The sequence below is a fragment of the Mustelus asterias genome, chromosome 2 (assembly GCF_964213995.1).
Source record: "Mustelus asterias chromosome 2, sMusAst1.hap1.1, whole genome shotgun sequence".
NCBI classification, from domain to species: Eukaryota; Metazoa; Chordata; class Chondrichthyes; order Carcharhiniformes; family Triakidae; genus Mustelus; species Mustelus asterias.
In genome coordinates, this window is record NC_135802.1 from 24,044,986 (window position 1) to 24,068,866 (window position 23,881).

General features: G+C 39.9%; 1 protein-coding gene across 4 annotated transcripts in view; it reads left to right on the forward strand.

Annotated features, from left to right (window-relative positions):
* The window catches only part of ube3c (ubiquitin protein ligase E3C), a 150,483-nt gene that overhangs the window by 105,602 nt on the left and 21,000 nt on the right, over nucleotides 1-23,881 (forward strand). For all 4 annotated transcript variants that reach the window (XM_078232394.1, XM_078232384.1, XM_078232401.1 and 1 more), the window contains 3 exons: nucleotides 10,591-10,803; nucleotides 15,898-16,086; nucleotides 20,746-20,812. In XM_078232394.1, coding sequence (XP_078088520.1) covers nucleotides 10,591-10,803; nucleotides 15,898-16,086; nucleotides 20,746-20,812 — 469 coding nt within the window. The remainder of the gene's footprint in view (nucleotides 1-10,590; nucleotides 10,804-15,897; nucleotides 16,087-20,745; nucleotides 20,813-23,881) is intronic.

Below are 23,881 nucleotides of genomic sequence, written 5' to 3' on the forward strand. Positions count from 1 at the left end.
TCATTCTATCAGTAATGCCTGATTTATTTCCAAGTATTTACTTAGCCAGCTGCTTTAAAGCTGTGACAGGCAGCAAGTTGCAAAGTCATCTATAACAGAACTAATTATGTTTTGATTACAATTGTAAATGGGATGTGGCTAGCAAATACTGTACATATTCTTAAGTCTACGGCCAAAAAATGCCTTTTAGGGAGATATTGATTGCTATCTATATTTATTGGGGCATAATGAATTCAAATTTTCTTTAATGTCTGTGTAGTGATTGTTTAGTGTGATTCAGTGCTCTAAGGTCTTTATAGCCATCTTAACAGAAGGGATTACCTCATGTCGCTGGTCACTTCTCAATTAAACTTTCCATTAGGAGATGATTCTTGATTCTGTTTGTGTAGTGATTGCATTTTGTTGGCTTTAAATCAAGCAGCCAGACAGAGCATAAATAAGCAGTCAAAATATGTGGTAATGGCATTTTGATCTGTTTCACAGTTAGAGAGAACTTAAGGTTATCTCAGTTGATTTATCTTGTAATACTTATTAAGGTAAACTCCACTTTTGCATGTGGCTCATCTTTGTAATGCCTAATCAGCTTGTTTTAATACAAGTTTCTAATGAGCTTGCATTTGTATTCATTGACCTTATTGTAGGATATAGCATCAAAGCAAAGAAAATGACTTGCGTGTATTCTATGCCTTTCACCACTGCCGGAAGTCCCGAAGTGGTTCACAGCCATTGAACAACTTTTGAATTTTATTCATTTCTTGCAATGTAGCACCAATTAGAGACAAGCTTGATTTTCTAAGATGCAGATATGAAAATATTCAATTGTTGCTGCTAATGTAAGGTTGTCTTTCTGCAAATTGTGTAAATTATGGAGAACAAAAAATGAATTTTGGACTATGCTTTTTGTTTTTCCATGCGAGGAAATGGGAATGGGTAAACCTTTAGTCCAATATTTTTAATGCAAACCCGGCGTCCATAAATTACTTCTGAAAATTATCAGGTTTTTTTGTGATTTAGCAATCTCTGCTACCTCATCTCCTGGTGTCACCTCGAGCTGATCTTCTCTCTTGTGATTATTCTCTGATTGTTGCCAGTCTGATTAGTGCCCATGCTTCAGCTCCCCTTGCAGCACTCCGCAGTGTAAAGGCTGCAGCACTGCGCTGATCCAGAGAGAGATCACTGCAGAAAATAGGCAGTTGTCAAAAATGGCTGGAGTGAAAGAAAAGCACTTGGAACATCAAGAGAATAATGAAGTGCAAGAAAAAGTATGAAAGTGAAGTCAGAAGACTTGAGGCAATGGAATAAGTTAAGAGAAAACAGAGAGGCAACAGATGGAAGCATAATGTAACATAGAAATTGGGAATGAGCACACAATGTGAACGTATCCTCTGACGGGGAAGAATAACAGCAAAACAGTAACTGATGCTGAGGAACAAAATCAGAGTAACAAACGCTAAGAATAACGGAGACATCGGGTGGGGGGGGGCATGGGGGAACAACAATCAGTCATCAGTTAATTGGTGCATTCTCCATAGCAACGCTTCTGCCATTTAGAGTCCACTTGACAACCAGTTGGCACACTCTTCTCATGAAATTTCCTTTATATTTGTGAATTATCCTGATGGGTGCAAGACGAAAAGCTTCAACAATACTTTCAGTAATACTCAAGTTCTGTACTACCAAACAATTACATTCTTCCTTGGGTACTCTGGCACACGTACACGCTAGGTGAGACAGATTACAGTCAGACTTGGTAACCCTGTTTCACCAACAAGCCAGGTGATCAGCCCTAGTTCAATGAAGAGTATACTGGGTGTTGTAAGCATATGTTGGAAAGAAGACCCAACCCAATGAAGCTACAATGGGGCTACGAGTAGTCTGAGCACCAAAAGTGTAGGCTCTAAACTGATCTAAGTGCTCCCATGATCAGCAGATCAGACCAAGCTTTGTTCTGTGTCATATCCAGTTTTTTTTCCTACTTAGTGTTTCAAGAATATGCTTCTTGTATTTTCTCGTTTCTTTTCTCTTCATACATTTTCCTTTTGTGTCTCACATTTACAGGCGACACATCAGTACAAGTTGCATGATATTTTTAACTTGTCTTTGCCCTGTCTCCTTCTATAGAATGAAGACACCCTTTTTTCCCATGCTGACTATAGTCCAAGAACAGGATTATCAAATCAGTATTGCATATTTAAGGGACAGGAATCTGTTGAGGATTCACTCCTGCTACAATGGAAACTGATGCAATTCACCCTATTCTACAGGGATTCCTCTATTTATTTTTGAGGCTTAACGTGGGTTATGTGAAATGAGAGCAGGTGTAGGCCATTCGGCCCATTGAGCTTGCTCCGCCATTCATTTATACCATGGCGGATGTGTCTGTTTCAAATTCCACATTCCCATCTACTCCAATAACCTTACATTCTTGATGAACAAGGGAATCAATCTACCTCTGCCTTAAAAGTATTTCATGACCTTGCCTCCTCCATCTTCTGATTCTCCTCCATTCTCCTAATTTCTGGCCTAAAAGGATGACCCCTAATTTTAAAACAATGCACCCTAAACAATGCCTTCTGGAAAACATAGACTGCAGTGATTGAAGAATGCAGCCCACCACCACTTTGGGGCAATTCCAGTCTAATGGAATTGTTCCAGAATCCAGCAAATTATGGAAAACTAACACCAATGCATCTACTACCTCATTAACCATCTCTTTCTAGACCTTAGGATGAAGTCCATCAATACCCAGAGACTTGTTAGCCTGCAGCTCCACTAGCTTGCTCAGTACAACTCTCTAGTAATTGTAATTTCATCAAGTTCCTTGGTCCTTTCTACCTTCTAATTTATAACTATTACTGGGATTTTTTTGTACCCACTTATTGCAATGGCAGAAGCAAAATATTTGTTCATTTCATATGCCAATTCCTTATTATCTGCTATTAGCCTCCACTGAGTGGACCACACAGTTGCACAACGGCCTCGGGCAAGACTAGGGGAGGTAGGATCTTCTAATTCGGGTCCCTGGTGCTATGAGGCAGCAGTGCTTGCCACTGTGCTGTCCCTGGGTTGCTTTGGTGTCCAAAAGCCCCCATATCCCACAGCTGCAAATAATACCTGTCCTGCCATTCTGTTACTTAGTTAACTCAATTTAATTTACTTAATTAACTTAGAATAATTCTGTGTATGTTACAGTTTACTGTGCTTTTTGAATGCAAGTACCACTGACATCAAAAATAATTTGCCTCAAATTAGTTTGTTATTTTTAATTATAGATCTACTTTAACTCCCATTCCAAAGCTGGTTATTAAGAGCTTACACTGCGTGCTTACTGGCCAGTCAATTTACTAGTTTCCTTTCACAGTTGTTTCTTCATTGCTGACTCACAGCAGCTGAAATGGTACGCTGCTCAACTCCCGGCTCTCACAGGTCTGCTCCGACTCCCAGGAAGGTAGGCTTCACTCAAACCCACCCACCTCCCCCTGAGCTTTATTTACAGGCATTTCTCGGCTCCGGACTGTCTCCTGCAAGTCTTTTCCGACTTCCAGGAAGAAATGTAATAGTGAAGGATGCAAACTGATGATGGGGGGAAGATATTGAGGGTGGGTGGGTATGAGGACCTCTGAAATTCCGACTAGGTCATCAATGGCCATGGGTCAAAGCTGAAGCTACTCCGTGGACGGTTCTGTTTAAAATCAACATTACTTGCCTGAATTTCACATCTTGTCCAAGAGATGGCATCTCCTCAATAGTGTGCTGAACTGCTGGTTTATGTGATTCCGAATCCAGAGGCATGTACTATCAGTGAACTAAGCTGAGGCACCACAAACAATGGATTGAAGAATGAGCCTCCTGGTGTGTGACTGCTACTGATTCAAGCATTGCGGGAGCTTCCCATAGGGATAATTTTGAAAGTTTTTATATATAGCTGGACACACAGCCATTCTAAAGACATTCCTCAAAAAGCTGATGTATGATGTAACATGGTTCCAAAATGGATTGGCACTAAATTACAGATTTGTAATTTGCAATATTGATTTGTTTCTCAAAAATTCAAATTTCCAGCTATCAAGGTTAAAAGCATTTGCGTGTATTGACGTAAAAACTCATCATGGAAATCAAATGTCCAAACTATGAAAGGTTGAAAATGGTAATCAGTGCATGAAGTAATATATCAAAGGCTTTTTATTGCAGACATTTAGTTTATAAATATCTCAAATTCAGAATCCAGAAGTGACTCCCCCAGAAGATTATTAACACATGGCATTTATTATTGAACCCTATACTTATTTCTCAATCTGGCCCTTTTGTGTTTGTGAAGATTGTCCATTTCTGAATCCACATTTTCATAATGCATAAGTATGCAATCAGTGGGGTTCTGGGCCATTCTTTAAGTTTATTTATTAGTGTCACAAGTAGGCTTACATTAACACTGCAATTGTGTCTGCGTGGGTTTCCTCCGGGTGCTCCGGTTTCCTCTCGCATTCTGAAAGACGTGCTGGTTAGGTGCATTGACCCAAACAGGCGCCGGACTGTGGTGACTAGGGGAATTTCATAGTAACTTAATTGCAGTGTTAATGTAAGCCTTCCTTGTGACTAGTAAATAAACTTTAACTTTTAAGTTACTGTGAAAATCCCTAGTCGCCACATACTGGTGCCTGTTCGGGCACACTGTGGGAGAATTTAGCACGGCCAATGCAGCTAATCAGCACGTCCTTCAGACTGTGGGAGGAAACCGGAGCACCCAGAGGAAACCCACACAGACACTAGGAGAACGTGCAGACCCCACACAGACAGTGACCCAAGCCGGGAATTGATCCGGGTCCCTGACGCTGTGTGCCACCCCTTTAGAAAGAATGAACAACTGAGAAGGAAGAAGCTGTTGGTCCTCAGTCTCTCAAAGCTCTTCATGCATTGAATTATTTGTTGGATAACACTGTTACACAGGCAAATGCCAGTAACTCGACAATGAGACGTGGTTATGGGAATGAACTAGTAACCCAAAGGTTGTAAGTTGCAATTTCATAAGAACAAGTAGGTTAAATCTAGTATTAGACTTTCTTTCAGGGAAGGTATCCCACCACCTCTGTTTGTCTGATCTGTGCTGGACTCTACGTGGTTGAATTCTAATGCTCCCGAAAGTGACCTGGACAGTCACTCAGTGGGAGTAGGATGAGCAATAAATTTAACCTTGTTGGTATTGCCCATCTCCCATGAACAAATAAATAAATGACACAATATTAATTAAACACCTACCGTCAACCAGCATAGCATAACTCACTGCTTTATTTGAAAAAGAACAAAGAATAATACAGCACAGGAACAGGCCCTTCGGCCCTCCAAGCCTGCGCCGCTCCCTGGTCCAAACTAGACATTCTTTTGTATCTCTCCATTCCCACTCCGTTCATATGGCTAAAAGTGGGGCTCGTCCGGGATCTACTGCTTGTAGACATTTAACCAGGACGACCTGTTTACTTATTCTATTGGTGATATGGCAGTAACAGACACATCCACGTACTCTGGTGATTACTCTTAGGACCAAAGGGTATGGCGAGAAAGCGGGAGTGGGATACTGAAAGTGCACAATCAGCCATGATCATGTTGAATGGTGGTGCAGGCTTGAATGGCCGACTCCAGCACCTATTTTTTATGTTTCTATCACTACTCTTGTGCAAGCAAAAACAGCTATTTAAATGGCCAGTTTGCAAAAAGACCAGTGGCATATTAGAAAAGTAAAGGTTGGTGTGGCACTCTTAATCTAGATTATAAAATCATGCCCTGGTGAGTTAAAAGCCACAATTTTCTGCTTTAGATGCAAGGTGTTGCCACCTGACCAAAATTGATAGCATTGAAACAACTCAGTTTGTGTAGGAGTGAGCGCTGATGCTGGTTTCTGTCAGCATTGCCTCAGGAATTACAGAACTGAATGGAAGATCTCTCTCGGTAGTCACAGTTGTACAGATCAGAAAAGGTCAATCGGCCCATCAAGTCTGCACCAACAGTAGCTGCCATTAAAGCCACACTAATCTCATTTTCAGCCCTTGTCCCATATCCTTGAATGTTATGACACTCTGGAGTGAACATCTCTGCCAGAAGAAAGACTGAACAGGGCAAGGGAGCAACAAAGAGTTAGACACAGTCCAGATAACCAGGAAATTGGGACATAAAGAATGTATGAAGAGAGAACAGACACCAAGGTATTATTCAGGAGAATTCAAGGGGAAAAGTAAAAGATGTTCTGAGTTAGAGACAGCTGCAGTAACCAGATTTAAAGTGGTAAAGCAGACTTCAGAGCCAAATCAAAAGTTTGCCATCTTAATAGAGTCTGGGAATTGATGGTTGAAGCAATTATAAGCAGTTTGTACAACACTCAAGACACACAAATCCTAAACCTGGGTACTGGATTCATTATTAAAAGTGGCGCAGAAGCTTTGTTTAAAAGAACCATTTGAAAATCCTGGACTGGATTTTCAGAATGCAAACCGCTCGTTGAAAGCATGATTGTGTGTATTTATTAAGGAAAGGGGGAGTAAAGGAGTATTGCATCATTATTCAATTTTTCCATGTTTTAATAAATATTTTTCCGTGTTAAAATTAATTAGCAGTCCTGTGACCCTTTTCCACGTTTTCTAACATAAAGTAGAGGTTATGGTCTTTTGAATCAGGATTTCATTTTGGGATCTTCCCGTCCAGTTATAATACCAATTGGGAGCGTAACATCTTGAAATTCTCTGGGGATCAAGGGATAAGATGGGGGGAGGTGGGATCAGGGTATTCAATTTGATGATCAGCCATGATCATACTGGATGGCGGAGCAGGCTAATAAGGGCTGAATGGCCGACTCCTTCTATTTTCTATGCATGTAACACATACATAGAAACATGTCTGTTGCTGTAGATCGGAGACTGATCATGTGATTCTTAGTGATGTGTAAGGTTTTCTTTTGTATTAAATTGCTAGGTATGTACAGTGACTTTTGCTATATTGCTCTTTTCCCCCTTATGCTTGTGTTCTTTGGTGTCTCACTGTGCTTTTAGATTTCTAAGATGGCAGCTGATGGGAGATATTTTATTTTCCTTTCACTCCCTGTGAGGAAGCACCTGCTGTCTGCCTGGCAGCACCCCGTCAAAACACATTTCAAAAATCACTTTGCATGGAATTTTCCTGTTTATAATAAAACCACTTTTATGTACTCGCCTGCCACAGTTGCTTCATGCTCAGTAACCCATGTTCAGCAATCTAATGTAGGTTTGAAATTTCAAATTCAAAGTAATCATCTTTGAATCTTATTCTCCCCTTTCAGCTACTATCGTAACATTGAAAATATGGCTGATATGAAACCATTGCATCCTCATTCACTCTTACTCTGAGCTGCTAAATTGATTCATAGGAATTAAAGATCCCATTTCATGTAAAATGTGAGCTTTCTGTAGTCAGTTTGCTGCCATAGAGTCTGAGGTTTACAGCATGGAAACAGGCCCATTGGCCCAACTTGTCCATGCCGCCCTTTTTTTTAAAACCCCGAAGCTAGTCCCAATTGTCCGTATTTGGCCCATATCTCTCTATACCCAGAATATTACCTTTGCTTCGAAATTTTTTTGGTGAGAATAATTCCAACTCCATTCTATTCTCATAGTGAAGTCTCCACACGAGTTACATAATTCCTATTTTAAAAACACAGGCCTTAAATAAAAAAGAGTGGCACAGTGGTTAGCACTGTTGCCTCACAGCATCAGGGATCCAGGTTTAATTTCGGCCTTGGTGACTGCGTGGAGTTTGCACGTTCTCCCTGTGTCTGTAGGGTTTCCTCCCACAGTCCAAAGATGTGTGGACTAGGTTGATTGTGCTAAATTGCCCCTTACTGTCAAGGGAATTAGCAAGGCTAATACGTGGGGTTACGGGGATAGAGCCTGGGTGGGATTGTTGTCAGTGCAGGCTTGATGAGCTGAATGGTCTCCTTCTGCACTGTAGGGATTCTATGGAACTATTCAATTTTTTAAAAATATTTTGTTACATATGTTTTTATTTAAAAATCTTGCCACCATTCTTATCTGCATTTAATGCATTTCTTTCAAGGTTATACCAGCTTCTCTTCACCTGTATTTGACTCTTTGAGAACAATTTATCGTTTCCTGCACAAACAGGTTACCCAATAACTTTCTCCTGTTTAAGTCAAAGTATTCATTTGGCAGCGGTATTATATTTTATAGCATGTGTTGTGAAGGTGAGTGTTTATGCAAAGTATAGTTCCGATTGATGACCAACGAAAAGTAGGCATTTGGTTCTTTATTGATTCTTGATGCCATAAGTTACTAAATCTATTTGGCAGCTTTTGATATTGTTCACATTTATTTTCCAGATTGCGCCGCCATTTGCATTAATTGCACAGCACTTACTTGTATTAAAAAGGTTTCCTGCATAATGAATCAATTTTAGCTCAATCATTTTGGCATAATTTTGGGCAGTAAATATACCCGTAAAACACAGATCCTTGAAATATATCTTGAAGCTTTCCTTAACATTGGTGCAGCTTCATAACTGGATTAGGTCAAAGAATTTGCATATTCAGTAAGTCAATTTGCATCATGCAAAAAGACCTATCAACATTATATTTGTTGATTAATTTATACAAGCCTTGATATATAAGGTGACATGGATAACCTAAAATACATTTTAAATTATATTCAAATACGTGTACCGCGTTTAAATTATTTGTAGTGCAGGCAGGGGTGGTGATGCAAAAGTAACAACTCAAAATTAAAAGTAAATTAGAATTTGGTTTTCCTGATTTGATTTATTATTGTCATGTGTATTAGTATGCAGTGAAAAGTATTGTTTCTTGTGAGCTATACTGACAAAGCATACCCTACATAGAGAAGGAAAGGAGAAGGTGCAGAATGTAGTGTTACAGTCATAGCTAGGGTGTAGAGAAAGATCAACTTAATACAAGGTAGGCCCATTCAAAAGTCAAATGGCAGCAGGGAAGAAGCTGTTCTTGAGTTGATTGGTATGTGACCTCAGACTTTTGTATCTTTTTCCTACTTGTTTTAAGTGTGATAAATTGCATTTCATATGATTTTGGCCTATTGGTGTGCATTACAAATTGCTCTAAGGAGTGCAGGGAAATGAGAAATTAATGAATTTCTGATTTTAAAAAAAAAGACTGCAGAACATGGTTATATTTGGTTCAGTGCAAACATTTGCTCTTATACGTGGTCTAAGAATTTTTTTTTTAGGAGAGTTGACCATTAACTGCCTCAGGTATACATGTATGGTAACATAACCTGTGGGTGTAACAGCGGTATCCCTTTGTGATCTGGCCCAGATAGTCATGAACGTGTACCTCCACTTCATCTGGAGTGTCTGCTTACATTACGTGTGCTGGGATGGTGCATAAACCCTTGACTTTCTGACAGACATGGTGTTACTACTGAGCCAAGGTTGGCACTTGTGATTAGGAAAGTCAATTTTAGACCACACTTTTAAGCATGCTACATTCAAAGGAATGTGAATATAAAGATGGACTCAAACAATTAGAATGGCTTTGGAGCGCTAACATCTTTGTTTTAACTCAGTTCAAGTAACATTTTATTTAATAAATCAAAGTTTTATGAATGCTTGAGTTTCTGACATGTGGAAATGTTCATAATATTGGAAAAAAGTATACATTTAAAATTACATGGGTGCGTTAAATTGGTCAAACCTACTTTATGGGTGGCACTGCTCCCTCACAGCACCAGGGACCTGGGTTCAATTCCGCCTTTGGTAACTGTGCGGAGTTTGCACGTTTGCCCTGTGGGTTCTCCTGTGTGGGTTTCCTCTGGGTGCTCCACACTCCAAAGATGTGCGGGTTAGGTTAATTGCCCCTTAGTGTCAGGGTGTCAGCAGGGTAAATTCGTGGGGTTACTGGGATAGGGCCTGGGTGGGATTGTTGCCGGTGCAGGCTCGATGGACTGAATGGCCTCCTTTTGCACTGCACGGATCCTATGCGCAGCATTTGTATTCAAGTTTTTTTACAATATAAGCTTATAGTATTAAATCATTCAATTTGCTCTTTGACAGTGTACCATCCAGTTAATGGAGAGCACTATTCCATGAGTAGTCTTTATAACTCTTGTCTCGACTGTTCTGCATTCTGGTTGTTGTCTGCACCTGCATCGCTGGCACTTGCATCATTGTGCAACATGCCTTGCACTTCTTAGTCACTTTAGCCACCAGTCTTATCTGTATACGTTTTATTGTCTTTGGTTTGTGTCACAATTTAATTTTTTAACACAGAGTGTTTCAGTCAGCGAGATATATGTGAGAGTGTAACTAGCTTCATGTTATAGGGAAATTGTTTTTAAAATATTTTGATCCACTGATATTTAAGTGAAATTGTACTATAAAATTGGAAGTCTGGGTATTGGTTTTCATCATACGTGTAACATTGTCAGATAAAACTTTAGCTTCAGTTTTGGTCTCATGACCTCTGTGATGCACCCCAGTGCAAAAGAAGATTGAATATAAGAGTGGAAGCGAGTTATTTCTAATGCTCCATTGAGAATCAAAGGAAAGTCGATTTATTGCCTAATTCTCTGCTGTTTATTGCAGGCCCTATATGAAAACATGTTGGTCGAACTTCCTTTTGCCAGTTTCTTCCTGTCCAAGCTCTTGGGCACGAGTGCTGATGTTGACATTCATCACCTTGCTTCATTGGATCCTGAAATGTACAAAAATCTGCTCTTTCTAAAGAGCTACGAAGGTGATGTTGAAGAACTTGGACTCAATTTCACAGTGGTAAACAATGAGCTTGGAGAGGCACAGGTTGGTCCTGCAGGTTTTCTGAATCGCAGTTAATAATTAATTGAATGATCTGATTGCCGGATAGATTAAACAGATATAGCACACTTGTGGCAGTGATCTTTGTACAATTCTTTGCTGGACACACAGTTTTATTGACCATTTCAGTTGTATGAGGTGTGAATGAAAGGGTTGTATATCTGACCCAGTGTAACTGTGTACGAAACATAGCAATTAACTATTTCTATCTTTTTCTAGTTTTATTGGGGTCCTTTTCCACTGTCATAAAGGCTGTTAATTTCAGTCTTGGCTATGTTGTTTGAATTGAGGGCTGTGTTTCCTTAGTATGGTTGTAACCTGTTTATTACCATACCTGTTTGCTTAGCTCTATCTATGTTATTAACTTCTCTTTATATATGTTTTATGAAGTCATTTTAACATTATTTAAAAATAATAATTTGAGCACAGAATGATTGCCATTTACACTGTGGTGTTAGTCGATCATAAGTTGGCATAAAGCAAGCTTCAGTATCCTAGACCTAGGTACCTCTTGAATCAAGAATAAAACAAATGATTTCAACTTCGTGACATCAACATTTTGTCTTTCTTTCCCTTGGCTTCAAATAAAATCATTATTTCACTGGTATTGTCCTAACATCCGTAATAAAAACAGCTAACCTTTCAACTAGTTTCCACAGGCAGTGTTTAACACAGCAATATGAGGCTTTACTGTTTGAATAGATCTGTAATTACTGTGGCACTGACCTTTGACATTTGCAATTTGTAATTCGCAGTGTATGTGTTGAGTGAAGGATATTATGGTCAGAGATTTTCTTCACGACTTCCAAGTAAACATGCCTGCTGAATTTAACAGAGGAAAAAACTGAAATTCCTGAATCCAACTTCTATTGATGTAGATTTTAAATTGAAACTAAATGAATGCTGTTCAGCATTATTGTTATTGCTATACACAATTATTACTATAACTGTAGCCGTGGATGGCATGGTAACACAGTGATTAGCACTGCTGCCTCACAGTGCCAGGGACCTGAGTTCGATTCCTGGCTTGGGTCACTGTCTATGCAGAGTCTGCACGTTCTCCCCGTGTCTGCGCGGGTTTCCTCCGGGTGCTCCTGTTTCCTCCCACAGTCCGAGCGACGTGCTGGTTAGGTTCATAGGCCATGCTAAAGTCTCCTTCAGTGTACCCGAACAGGTGCTGGAGTGTGGTGACTCAGGGATTTTCACAATAACTTCATTGCAGTGTTAATGTAAGCCTAATGTGACATTAATAAAATAAATTTTAAACTTTAAATAGGGCATTTTAAATATGTACTTTAATGCAAAAATGTAATCCCCCTTGCAAAATGTTTTATTGCAACTGCTGGCACTTATAAAGACAATTAAAAACAGCACCTTAATAAAATATAACTATTTCCTAATTGATTATTGTGCTCTTTCAAGGCAACTGAAAATCTTTATTGGTTACTTCTTTTAGGCTAGATGAGTTATTCCTCCATCGTTCCCATGTGCATTCCCATACGCAGCCAATAATACTTTAAAGAAAATGTTGGAAAATCTCAGCAGGTCTGACAGCATTTGTGGAGAGAGAATAGAACCAATGTTTCAAGTCTGGATGACCCTTCCTCTGAGCTCTGACGATGGGTCATCCAGACTTGCAATGTTGGCCCTATTCTCTCTCTGCAGATGCCGTCAGACCTGCTGAGTCTCCCCAGCATTTTCTTTGAGTCCAGCATCCACATTTTGATTGTGTGTGCTCCCATACTTGCTTTTACTTGCAAAATATGTTGTTTCAAACTTGCATTAATTTGAATTTGCTACTGTTCATCATTACATTGATCTATTTGTGTAGTCTTAGTTTTTTACAATCATCTTGGTTGCATTCCAAATCCTCTACTTTTCTTTCATCAGTCCATTTCAAAGTGCTCTTCTTGCCATTGCTTTGTCATTCCCTCCCTTTCTGACTATAGTGTTGTCCCAGCATTAAGAGATTACTAACTCAAAATTATTTATTTTGCAGAACAATGATACAAAAAGTAGACAATTTAAAACGCAAGATTCATATTTGACAATTTAAGTGAAATTTAAGTATCTTATATCAATCAAATGAATAGGGTAAATTAATCTTTCAAAATAAATTACATCAGTACCACTGTGTTCTTCCATAAGCATTCCTATCACAAGTTATTTAAGTATGTATCAAGGGAGATTTTTCTCTCCAGCATATGGAGCAAATGTTTGACCTGTAAAATGACTTTTAATTATTCTTTGTGCGATAATAGGAGACAGGAATCTTTTTGAATCATGGGTGTTTGCAATGTGTCTTTCACGCAGCCGAGTATAGATACGTTTAGGGATGCTTCTTCTGAAAGAAGCCTAGTTACCACCCCCTGCTGGTCTGGTCTACGTATGTCCCATACTACGTTGCTGACTCCCTCTGACCCTCCACCATGATATCTTAGAGAAACTAGCAATATCCCCAGGCAGAGGCATGTAAAATAGATGCAGTAAGTAGTCTCACAATACCAGGTTGAAGTCCAACAGATTTATTTGGTAGCATGAGCTTTCGGAGCATTGCCCCTTCATCAGGTGAGTCAAAAATAGATGAGTCTGTAAAATAGATGATTAGTGAATTGCTGGAATTTTCTATCCCAGAGCGCCGTGGAAGTTCTGTCATTGAAAATATTCAAGTCCCATCGATAGATTTATAGGTATTCATTACATCAGGGGATATGGGGATAGCATGGGAAAATATTGAGGTAGACAATCAGCCATGATCTAGTGGCAGGCTTGAGGGGCTGAATGGTCTATTCCTGCTACTATGTTCCTAAGCTCTGCACCACCCCAATTTTTAACTGCATAGAATTTTTAATTTTACTCGTCTTCTGAGATGATAGTTAACTTGATATTAAAACTGCTATCAAGGGAGATAATTGGCCTTGATGGCTGCCAGAAACATTGTTTCAATAATTGAATGTTTCTACTTAAAGTTGAGATTTTGTTATGCAAAATTTCCTAGGAAAATATTTTTCAAATGTGTGCGCACAGGTAATTTCTCTGTCCCAATCAAAGGGAAAAATGAAGCTTTCATGATATTTTTTGTGATAACATTTGACATACTTTAACCCTCCACTGAGGCCTTTGTATAGCAGGAAAGATTAAATGTCAGAATTCTGTGGAGGGGCTTGAGAGAGCTGGTGTTAAGGTAGAGCTGGGTGGTGTTAGCGTACATGTTAAAATTGACGGTGTATTTTCAGGTGGTTACTGGGCGTAGGAGACAGCCAAGTATAAATCTTTGCGGGAACACCAGGGGTAAGGATGTGCGAGTGAGAAGAGAAGTCATGCAGGTGACTCTCCTGTTATGACTGGATGGCTAAGAATGGAAACAGGAGTACAATACCACCTAGTTGAACAATACTGGGAAGGTATTGGAGAAGGGAGCGGAGGTAAACTGTTCTGTCAAAGGCAGCGGATTGGTTGTGAAGGCTGACGAGGGAAAGTTTACTTAGTTGTGGAAGATTCCATTTGTGCCTTTGACATTGACTTGGATAAGAGCCATTTCATAGAGTCATAGAGGTTTACAGCATGGAAACAGGCCCATCAGCCCAACTTGTCCATGCCGCCCTTTTTTTTTAAACCCCTAAACTAATCCCAATTGTCCGCATTTGGCCCATATCCCTCTATACCCATCTTACCCATGTAACTGTCTAAACGCTTTTTAAAAGACAAAATTGTACCTGCCTCTACTACTACCTCTGGCAGCTTGTTCCAGACACTCATCACCCTATGAAAAAATTGCCCCTCTGAACCCTTTTGCATCTCTCCCCTCTCACCTTAAACCTATGCCCTCTAGTTTTAGACTCCCCTACCTTTGGGAAAAGATATTGACTATATGGATGATCTATGTTCCTCATTATTTTATAATCCTCTAAGATCACCCCTCAGCCTTCTATGCTCCAGAGAAGAAAGTTCCAGCCTCTCCTTCTTCTAACTCAAACCATCAAGCCCTGGTAGCATCCTAGTAAATCTCTTCTCCACTCTTTCTCATTTAATAATATTTCTATAATAGTGACCAGAACTGTACACGGTATTCCAAGTGTGACCTTACCAATGTTTTATACAACTTCAACAAAACGTCCCAGCTTCTGTATTCAATGTTCTGACCAATGAAACCAAGCATACTGAATGCCTTCTTCACCACTCTGTCTACCTGTGACTCCACTTTCAAGGAACTATGAACATATACCCCTAGATCTCTTTGTTCTGTAACTCTCCCAAACGCCCTACCATTAACTAAGTTCTGTCCTGATTCAATCTACCAAAATGAATCACCTCGCATTTATCTAAATTAAATCTAATCTGCCATTTCAGTACTGTAAGGAAGGAAGGGAAAACCTGATTGGAACGTTTCAATCGTGGAACTGGGAAAGACTAAGGGAAACTGTTGCTGCAAACTTCAATGTCCCTGGGTGAAAATCCTGGAGCTCCCTTCCTAATAGCATTGTGGGTGTTCCTACAGCATATGGACTGTAGTGTTTAAGAAGATGGCTCACCACCACCTTCTCTACCGCAATTAGTGATGGGCAATAAAATGCTGGCCTACCAAGGGACGTGCAAATAAAAAAAACATTTAACAAATGGGTACGATAGATATTGGACAATTTGAGATTGATGTTAAAAAAATTAAGTTTATTTATTAGTCACGAGTAGGCCTACATTAACACTGCAATGAAGTTACTGTGAAAATCCCCTAGTCGCCACACTCTGGCACCTATTTGTGTACACGGAGGGAGAATTTGGCATGGCCTAACGTGCACATCTTTGGACGGTGGGAGGAAACCGGGGGAAACATGAAGGAAACCCTGGCAGACACGGGGAGAACGTGCCAACTCCACACACACTGACCCAAGCCAGGAATTGAACCCGGGTCCCTGGTGCTGTGAGGCAGCAGCGCTAACCACTGTGCCACCCGAGATTTCCAGATATTGGAGATCAGAGGGACTCCAGTGGTAACTTCTGCGACTATTTGTTCCTAAAATGTTTATTGAGTCAGTTAAAACATTGCTTCAGTATTCTGACGGAGAACCTTTTGTATGTTAGGTGGTGGAGCTGAAGCTCGGTGGAAAGGATATTCCCGTTACCAGCGCAAACAGGATAGCTTACATCCATCTTGTTGCGGACTACAGGCTTAACAAGCAGATCCGACCACACTGCCTTGCATTCCGACAAGGTGTGGCTAATGTTGTGAACCTGGAGTGGCTGAGGATGTTTGACCAACAAGAGCTTCAGGTAAACCAACCACAACCTTTCTGTCGTTCGGTAACTTTGTCTTGTCTTTTTACCTACTGTTACAGGTCAGGTTGGATACTTCAAGGTGTTCTGTGAAGCTCGCCTGACCTGTAACATTTTGAATTTGGCTAGGATGAGCACAAGAGGTTACACTTCAGGTGTGATTCAACTGACCCACAAGGAGCTTTCATCAAAAACAAAGTTTAATTATTAATATTGTTGACATGTATAGTAAGACAGTTAGCAAGAACTTTTAACAATTACAAACAAGAAGCATAACAATCACAATAATGTATAACTCTTAAGGAAATATCTCTAATGTGTTCCAACCAAACCAACATCCAATACACAAAACCCTCCAAATAAGCACAATATAGCATAGGTTAATGCCCACTTGTTACAGGAATCCAACCTCCTGGGTTGAATGCTAAAAAGCCATTGTGAAGAAACTCAGAAGAGGTTGTAGCCTAATCTGTTTCCCAAAACATAGCTTCCTTCAGGCAGGATGGCAAAAAGCCTCTCCTTCAGCTAACTGATAGCTTCAGAACCAAACAAAGAGAAGAACAGAGGGAGAGAGAAACTGCTTCTTAGCTTGTTGCTAAACTGCTTCCAAACTGAAAACCCCAAAGGAAATAAACCCTATCACCTGACTGCCACAAATGAAACTGAAAGCCCTGTCACCTGACTGCCACAGCTTAGCTCCACCCCAATGACATTGCTGAAGCTGTAAGCTGCATGATTTTAAAAAAACCTTTCTTAAAAGTACACTCACATGACACCACACCACCAGAAATATGTTTTTTTTATCAAATGCACATTCACTTATGATGGACGGAACTTGTCTGTGTATTTCATTATAGGTTTTAGGAAATAAAAAACATCTTGATAAGAATAAAAAATTTAGCCTGATAACTTTCCTTTGTGATCCAAGCTTCTAAGTATCAGCTCAGTTGGCAGCACACTTGCGGCCTGAGTCACAAGGTTCTGAGTTCAAGTACCACTCCAGGACTTGAGCATAAAAGTCAAGGCTGATAGGCCAGTGCAGTACTGGAGGAGTGCTGCACTGTTTAAGGTGTAGACTTTCAGAGGAGATTAAATACCCATGTCCTGACTGCCCCATTGGATGAATCTAAAAGATCCCCTGACACTACTCAAAGACAATCAGGGGAGCTATCCTCAGTACTCTGGTCGATGTTCTCCCCGAACCAACATCACAAAAACAGATTATCTGGTCATTATCACATTGCTCTCTGAGAGCTTCCTGTGTACAAATTGGCTGCTGCATTCCTACAAGTGTTCCTACTTCAAAAGCACTCCATTAGCTGTAAAATGCTTTGAGATGTTTGGTCGTCAGGTGAAACGCTGTATAACTTAGAAAGTTAGAAACCCTACAGCACAGAAAGAGGCCATTCGGCCCATCGAGTCTGCACCGACCACAATCCCACCCTGGCCTTCCCCCATATCCCTACATATTTACCCACTAATCCCTCTAACCTACGCATCCCAGGACACTACGGGCAATTTTAGCATGGCCAATCAACCTAACCCGCACATCTTTGGACCAGTCATTTCCAGTAAATTCCATTTCCAGTAAAATCCAGTCATTTTACCTAATCTAAAATCCAACAACACTGTGGAAGATTGATTACTTGTGTAGAAATAATTCCACAGCATCATTACTTTAGTTACACTTTTACAACTACTGAAGTGCTAAAGTGTAATCGCATTTACAGTTTCAGAATTGTGTTCAGCAGCTTTCCAAAGGTTTAACCTTTGAGAGGGGTAATGTTTTTCCCCAGCTCCAGTAGATTATTTTTAGCATCAGTGGGACACTTCATAAATTATTTCCAACAGTTCCATATAGGAGTTTCTCAATTTCCTGGCAATATCTAACATTGAATGGCATTGCTTTAACTTGACTACATTAGTTAATAACTATTTGCGAAACATCTCATAGAGGGGAGGAAAGTGAGAGCTGATTCAATAGAGGTGTTCACAAGCATGCATGGTTTTGATGGAGCAAATTAGAAGAAATTCTTTCCAGTGGTAAAAGGGCCAACAACATGGGTTAGCAAGGTGACACTCTTCACGCAGCAGGTTGCTATAATCTGGACTGCAAAATAGTAAGATTAAACAAAATGGATTATTTGAAGAGAGATTTTCAAGGCTAGTGGGAAAGGATTAATTGGGTACCATAGCCAAATACCTGACGCTGGAAAGCAGGCCTGAATGACCTCCTGTGCTATTTTTGCTGTGATTCTATGAGTAAAGGCTGGTAAACATTTTGGAATAACACTACATGTTCTTTTGCACTTAATATTTTAATATGCTAGTCAGGGTATATGCATTTCATAACTACAAGTAAAGGTTCAGTTTCTTTTGATAAATTTTTAAAATCTTCTATGGCTCACTGAGCAATGGCAATGTGTGGTGTGAAATTGAGCACAAAGGCGATGAGGCAGCGTAAACAGATGCCATTTGGTCCATCAAGTTTGTACTGGCTGTTTGAAACAGCTATCCAAATAGTCCCACTTTCCCAAAAGACAGGCAAATTTTTCCTTTACCAGCATCTCTATCTAATTTCCTTTTGAAAGTTGCACTTGAATCTGCTTCCACCACCCTTCACTCCAGTTCTGTAATCAGAGGTGATGTGGTGCGGGGTGGAGTCATAGCAATTGGTCTCAGATTCTAGGATAGGTGCGGTGGGTAAAATGAACTAGGAGTTTTGGGAAATCCTCGATGAAGCTTGGAAGATATCGTGCTCATTTTCACATTGGATATTACACCTATCAGCAGAACCATCATGGGTGCTGAATATGAACTTTTAGATGGGTTTTAACCAAGTCTAATTAATTAATATATAAAGTCTGCCTTTTCATTGGATGTGAGTGGCATGATTGGGAAATTTGCAGATGACACACACATTGCCTGTATAATTGATAGTGGAGAGGATAGCTGTCAACTCCAGAATTATATAAATTGTTTGATTGAGAAATGGAATACAATCTGGAAAAGTGTGAGGTAATGCATTTGGGGAGGGCCAACAAAATGAGGGAATGTTCAATAAAAGGGAAGGTATTGGGAGGGGTTGAGGAAGTGAGAGACCTTGGAGAGCATGTCCACAAGTCCTTGAAGATGATAGGACAGGTGGACAAGGTGGTCGAGGAAGTCTAATGATCATGAAACCAGTGTCAATTATCATAAAAGCACATCTGGTTCACTAATGTCCTTTAGGGAAGGAAATCTGGCTAAAAGTTTGTGTACAGTTCTGGTCATATTACAGAAAGGAAATAATTGCCCTGGAAGAGTTCAGAGGCGGTTTACATGAATGTTGCCAGAGCTTGAAAATGACATCATGAGGAGGGATTGGATAGCCCAGGGTTGTCTTCCTTGGAACAAAGGAGGCTAATGGGTGACCTAATTGAGGTGTACAAAAATATGAGGGGCCTCGACAGGGTAGACTTATTTCCTCTAGAATATGGGTCAATTACCAGTGGGCATAGATTTAAGGTGATTGGTACAAGGATTAAAGGGGACATAAGAGCTAGGAGCAGGAGTAGGCCATCTGGCCCCTTGAGCCTGCTCCGCCATTCAATAAGATCATGGCTGATCTTTTCGTGGACTCAGCTCCACTTACCCACCCGCTCACTGTAACCCTTAATTCCTTTACTATTCATGGAACCTTTCCCACCCAGAGGGTGGTGGGCATCTGGAATCACCGCCTAAGTTGGCGGTTCAGGTGAAAATGCTCAATTCATTGAAGGTACCTGGATCTACATCTAAAGTGCTGTAACATGCAAGGCTATGGACTAGGTGCTGGAAATGGTATCGAAATGAGCATCTTGTTTCTTCTCTTTCTGACCAGTGCAGACACAATGGACTGAATGGCCTCTTTCTACATCATGAATTTTCTATAGTCCACTGATAACCTATCACAAGAATGTAAGCTTTTTAATTAGGTGCCTGTAACACATTTAATTTGGTATGGTTTTGTAAATGAATATTTCCAGATTCTTTTTCTGGTACTTACAGGTTTGAGTTGAGTTATTTTATGGTTAAGGATTATTATTGCTCAGAAAAGAGACATGCTGGTGACAGTTTTGATGTACTCTACAGGACAGAGGCAAGAATGTTAAATTTCAAAGGGAACAATTAATCATTACAAATTGCCACTTACTTTCAAATTTGAGATTCTTGCATCAGTCCCGATGAGTGCAAGGTGAAAAGTTTCAGCATACTCCGTACAACCAGGCAGCATATTACAGGCACTAAAAATTTCAATAATATACCTGATCGCTGCAACTTAGTTTTGTCCAACGCTTCTATTGTAAAGTAAGACGTCTCAAGCACTTTAATTAATGACCAAGAGGGAGGAAGAGAAATTGGGCAATTCTAATTCTACCATTCATTTCATAGAAAGATGCCATTCGGCCTATCAAGTCTGTGCTGGCTGAAAAAGAGCCATTCAGTCTTGTTCACCTTTCAGCTCCAGGTCTGTAGCCTGTAGATTATGGTATTTACAGTACATATTCAAGTGTTTTTTAAAGGCAATGACCCTTTAATAACATGGCAGGGAAGTTAAGAGTTTATTACAAAGCTATTTAAATTTTCAAGTTTTTTTTAACTGTTTACTTAATCACCATATTTTTCTGTCACCAGGTTCTGATATCTGGAGCACAGATACCAATAGATCTGGAGGATCTCAAAAACTTCACAAATTATTCAGGTATGAATATTTTTTATCTGGGGCAGAACATCGCTCCTGGTGAATCAGAGGATGTACTGAAGTGCCTGTGTAATAGATGAGTGTCAGAAACCAATTGTAGTACTTATGGGAAACATATTGTTTTCTTTTATTGGATGTTCGAGTCAGGATTATACAGAATCACAACTGTTAAGACACTGAGGGAGGCCATTCGGCCCATCATTTCTACACTGGTTCTGAGTGAGCAATTCGTTTGATGCCATTCTCCCACCTTGTCTCCATAACTCTGCACATTGTTCCTTATCAAACAACAACCTAGTTCCCTTTTGAATGATGCAATTGAACCTGCCTTCACTGCGCACTCAGGCAATGCATTCCAAAACTTAACTACTTGTTGCGTTAAAGTGTTTTTGTCTCATATTGCTTTTGTAAATTACTTAAAATTTCTGCTCCCTTGTTCTTGATCAGTTCACAAGTTGGAACAGTTTCTCCCTATCTACTCTGTCCAGACCCCCTCATGATTTTGAATACTTGTTATAAAATCTTCTCTCCTGCCTTCTTTTCTCTGAGGAGAACAGTTTTTTTCCAATCTGTTCATAACTGAAGTTCCTCATTCCTGGAAACATTCTCGTAAATCACACCTTCACTCTCCAGTGCCTTCAAATATTTCCTAAAGTAAAACTGGACACAGTATTCCAACTGAGACCGTACTGGTGCCTTTTACAAGTTCAACATAATCTTGCAAGGACTGCAGATTTCCTTCCTTAAAGGACCTTAGTGAATCAGATGGCGTTTTATGATAATTGACACTGATTTCATGGTCATCATTAGACTTGTAGTTCCAGATTTTTTAATTTAATTCACATTTCTCCATGTGTTGTGATGGAATTCGAACCCAGGTCCCCAGAGCATTACCCTGGGTCTTTGGATTGCTAGTCCAGTGACAATACCACTATGTCACTGCCTCCCCCATTTCCTTTAGAGTTGTACCCTTTGTTTTATATTGTCGCTCCATGTTCTTCCTCCCAAAATGGTCACTTCACATTTATCACAGTTGTGCCCTGTGCACCCAGGTTTAAGTCATAAATATACATCAGAAAAAGCAAGGATTCCAGCACAGACCCCTGGGAAACTCCACCAAATACCTTCTTCCAGATTGATAAATATCCATTAACCACGACTCTGTTTCCTGTCATTCAGCCAATCTCATTTCCATTTTGCTACTTGGTCTTTTATTCCATGAACCTTAACTTTGCTCGCAAGCCTAGTCAATTCCGTCCCATGTATACCACATTGACATCATCGCCCTCATCAGCCCCTCATGTTTTGGAGTTCAAAAAACCTAGCAAGTTAGTTAAACACGATATTCCTTTAGGAATCCACGCTTGCTTATTTAACCCACATTTGTCCATGTGACTGTTAATTTTCTTCCTACGTTTCCCCAAGACTGATGTTAACCTGACTGGCCTGTAGTTGCTAGGTTAATCTTTACACCCTGTTTTTGAACAAGGATGTAGCATTTCCAATTCTACATTCCTCGGGCACCATCCCATAATCGAAAGAAGGTTGAAAAATTTCTTCCAATTCTTGCCAATGGGCAGCATGTAGTTGGGGAAATGGAGTGGGCCAAGTACAATTCCATCATAATGACTCAAGTGATTCATGAAATAGGGGCAAGCACCTTTGTGCAGAAACCAGGGCTGGGCAGTAAATCTGGTCTTGCCAGCATCAACATCCCAAGAACAAAAACAAAGTAAAATAAATCCCTCTGAAGCATCATGCTCATTATGAAGTTCTGCTCAGAATCTCTCATCATCATACAGTACAGTCCTAGAAAGATTATGTCAAACAACTGGGGACAGTTGTGGGGGGCAGCACGGTGGCACAGTGGTTAGCACTGCTGCCTCACAGCACCAGCGATCTGGGTTCGATTCCCGGCTTGGGTTACTGTCTGTGTGGAGTCTTCATGTTCTCCCAGTGTCTGTGTGGGTTTCCTCTGGGTGCTCCGGTTTCCTCCCACGGTCCATAAGATGTGCTGTTTAGGTCCATTGGCCATGTTAAATTCTTCCTCAGTGTACCCGAATAGGCTCCGGAGTGTGGTGACTGGACGTTTTCACAGTAACTTCATTGCAGCGTTAATGTAAGCCTACTGGTAACACTGTTTACTTTTTACAAATAGACGGGATGACCCATCTGTATTTGACCCGTACAGTAAAACCAAAATACTGTGAATTTTTGAAATGTGAAACAACAGAAAATACTGAAAATGCTCAGCAGGTTAGGAAGTATTAACGGAGAGAGAGCATTTTGGGTCAATGACCTTTCACCAGAATTGGAAGGAATTAGAGATTTAACCATTTTTAAGCAAGTCATGGCTGGCAAATAAGTAAGAGGAAAAAAGCTTTGTAAACTTAAAACTTAATTTTACCTCACCTAAAGAGACTCTTTCAACAGGTTGAATGCTTTCAGTGTGACTGATTAGCTTCTGGCTTTATATTGTTCAATAAAATATATAGGCTTTGCCAATAGATTCCTCAAGCCTTAGAGCTAACACTACTGCTTTTGATTGTAACAAAGCAAATAGCCTTGGTGCTTCAAGTTTCTATTTAATTTTGTAATGAAAAATGTGTTTATAGATCAGTTGTCAGTTAATTATCATAATTTGTGATTATACACATTTATTATGTTGCGCTGTCTGATTTGATGGTAGATTTTTTAAAGATTTGTTTTAGTTCTATAATTGCCTTCATGTTTGTTCAACTCATTGTTAAAGAATAAGAAACCTTCAGGTGATTTATGCCCATGGATTAAGTGTCAGGGTTAAAATAACTGTCTCAACCATTTTGAAATCCATTTTTATGGCAAGTCTGACGAGGGTTTATTCATTGGTCAGCTAAGCCTTGCATTGGTCTTGTTTGCAGCCACGCTTTTGTTATCATTAATCTGCAAGGTTCTGTTACTGTGTGTGTTGTAATGATGAATAAAAAAGGAAAATGTTGGGGGGGAAATCGAAGTTAGTTGTAACATTCAGTGAAACAATATCTAAGCTTGTATGGCTACACTGTGCCATTTTTTAATATGTATACATAA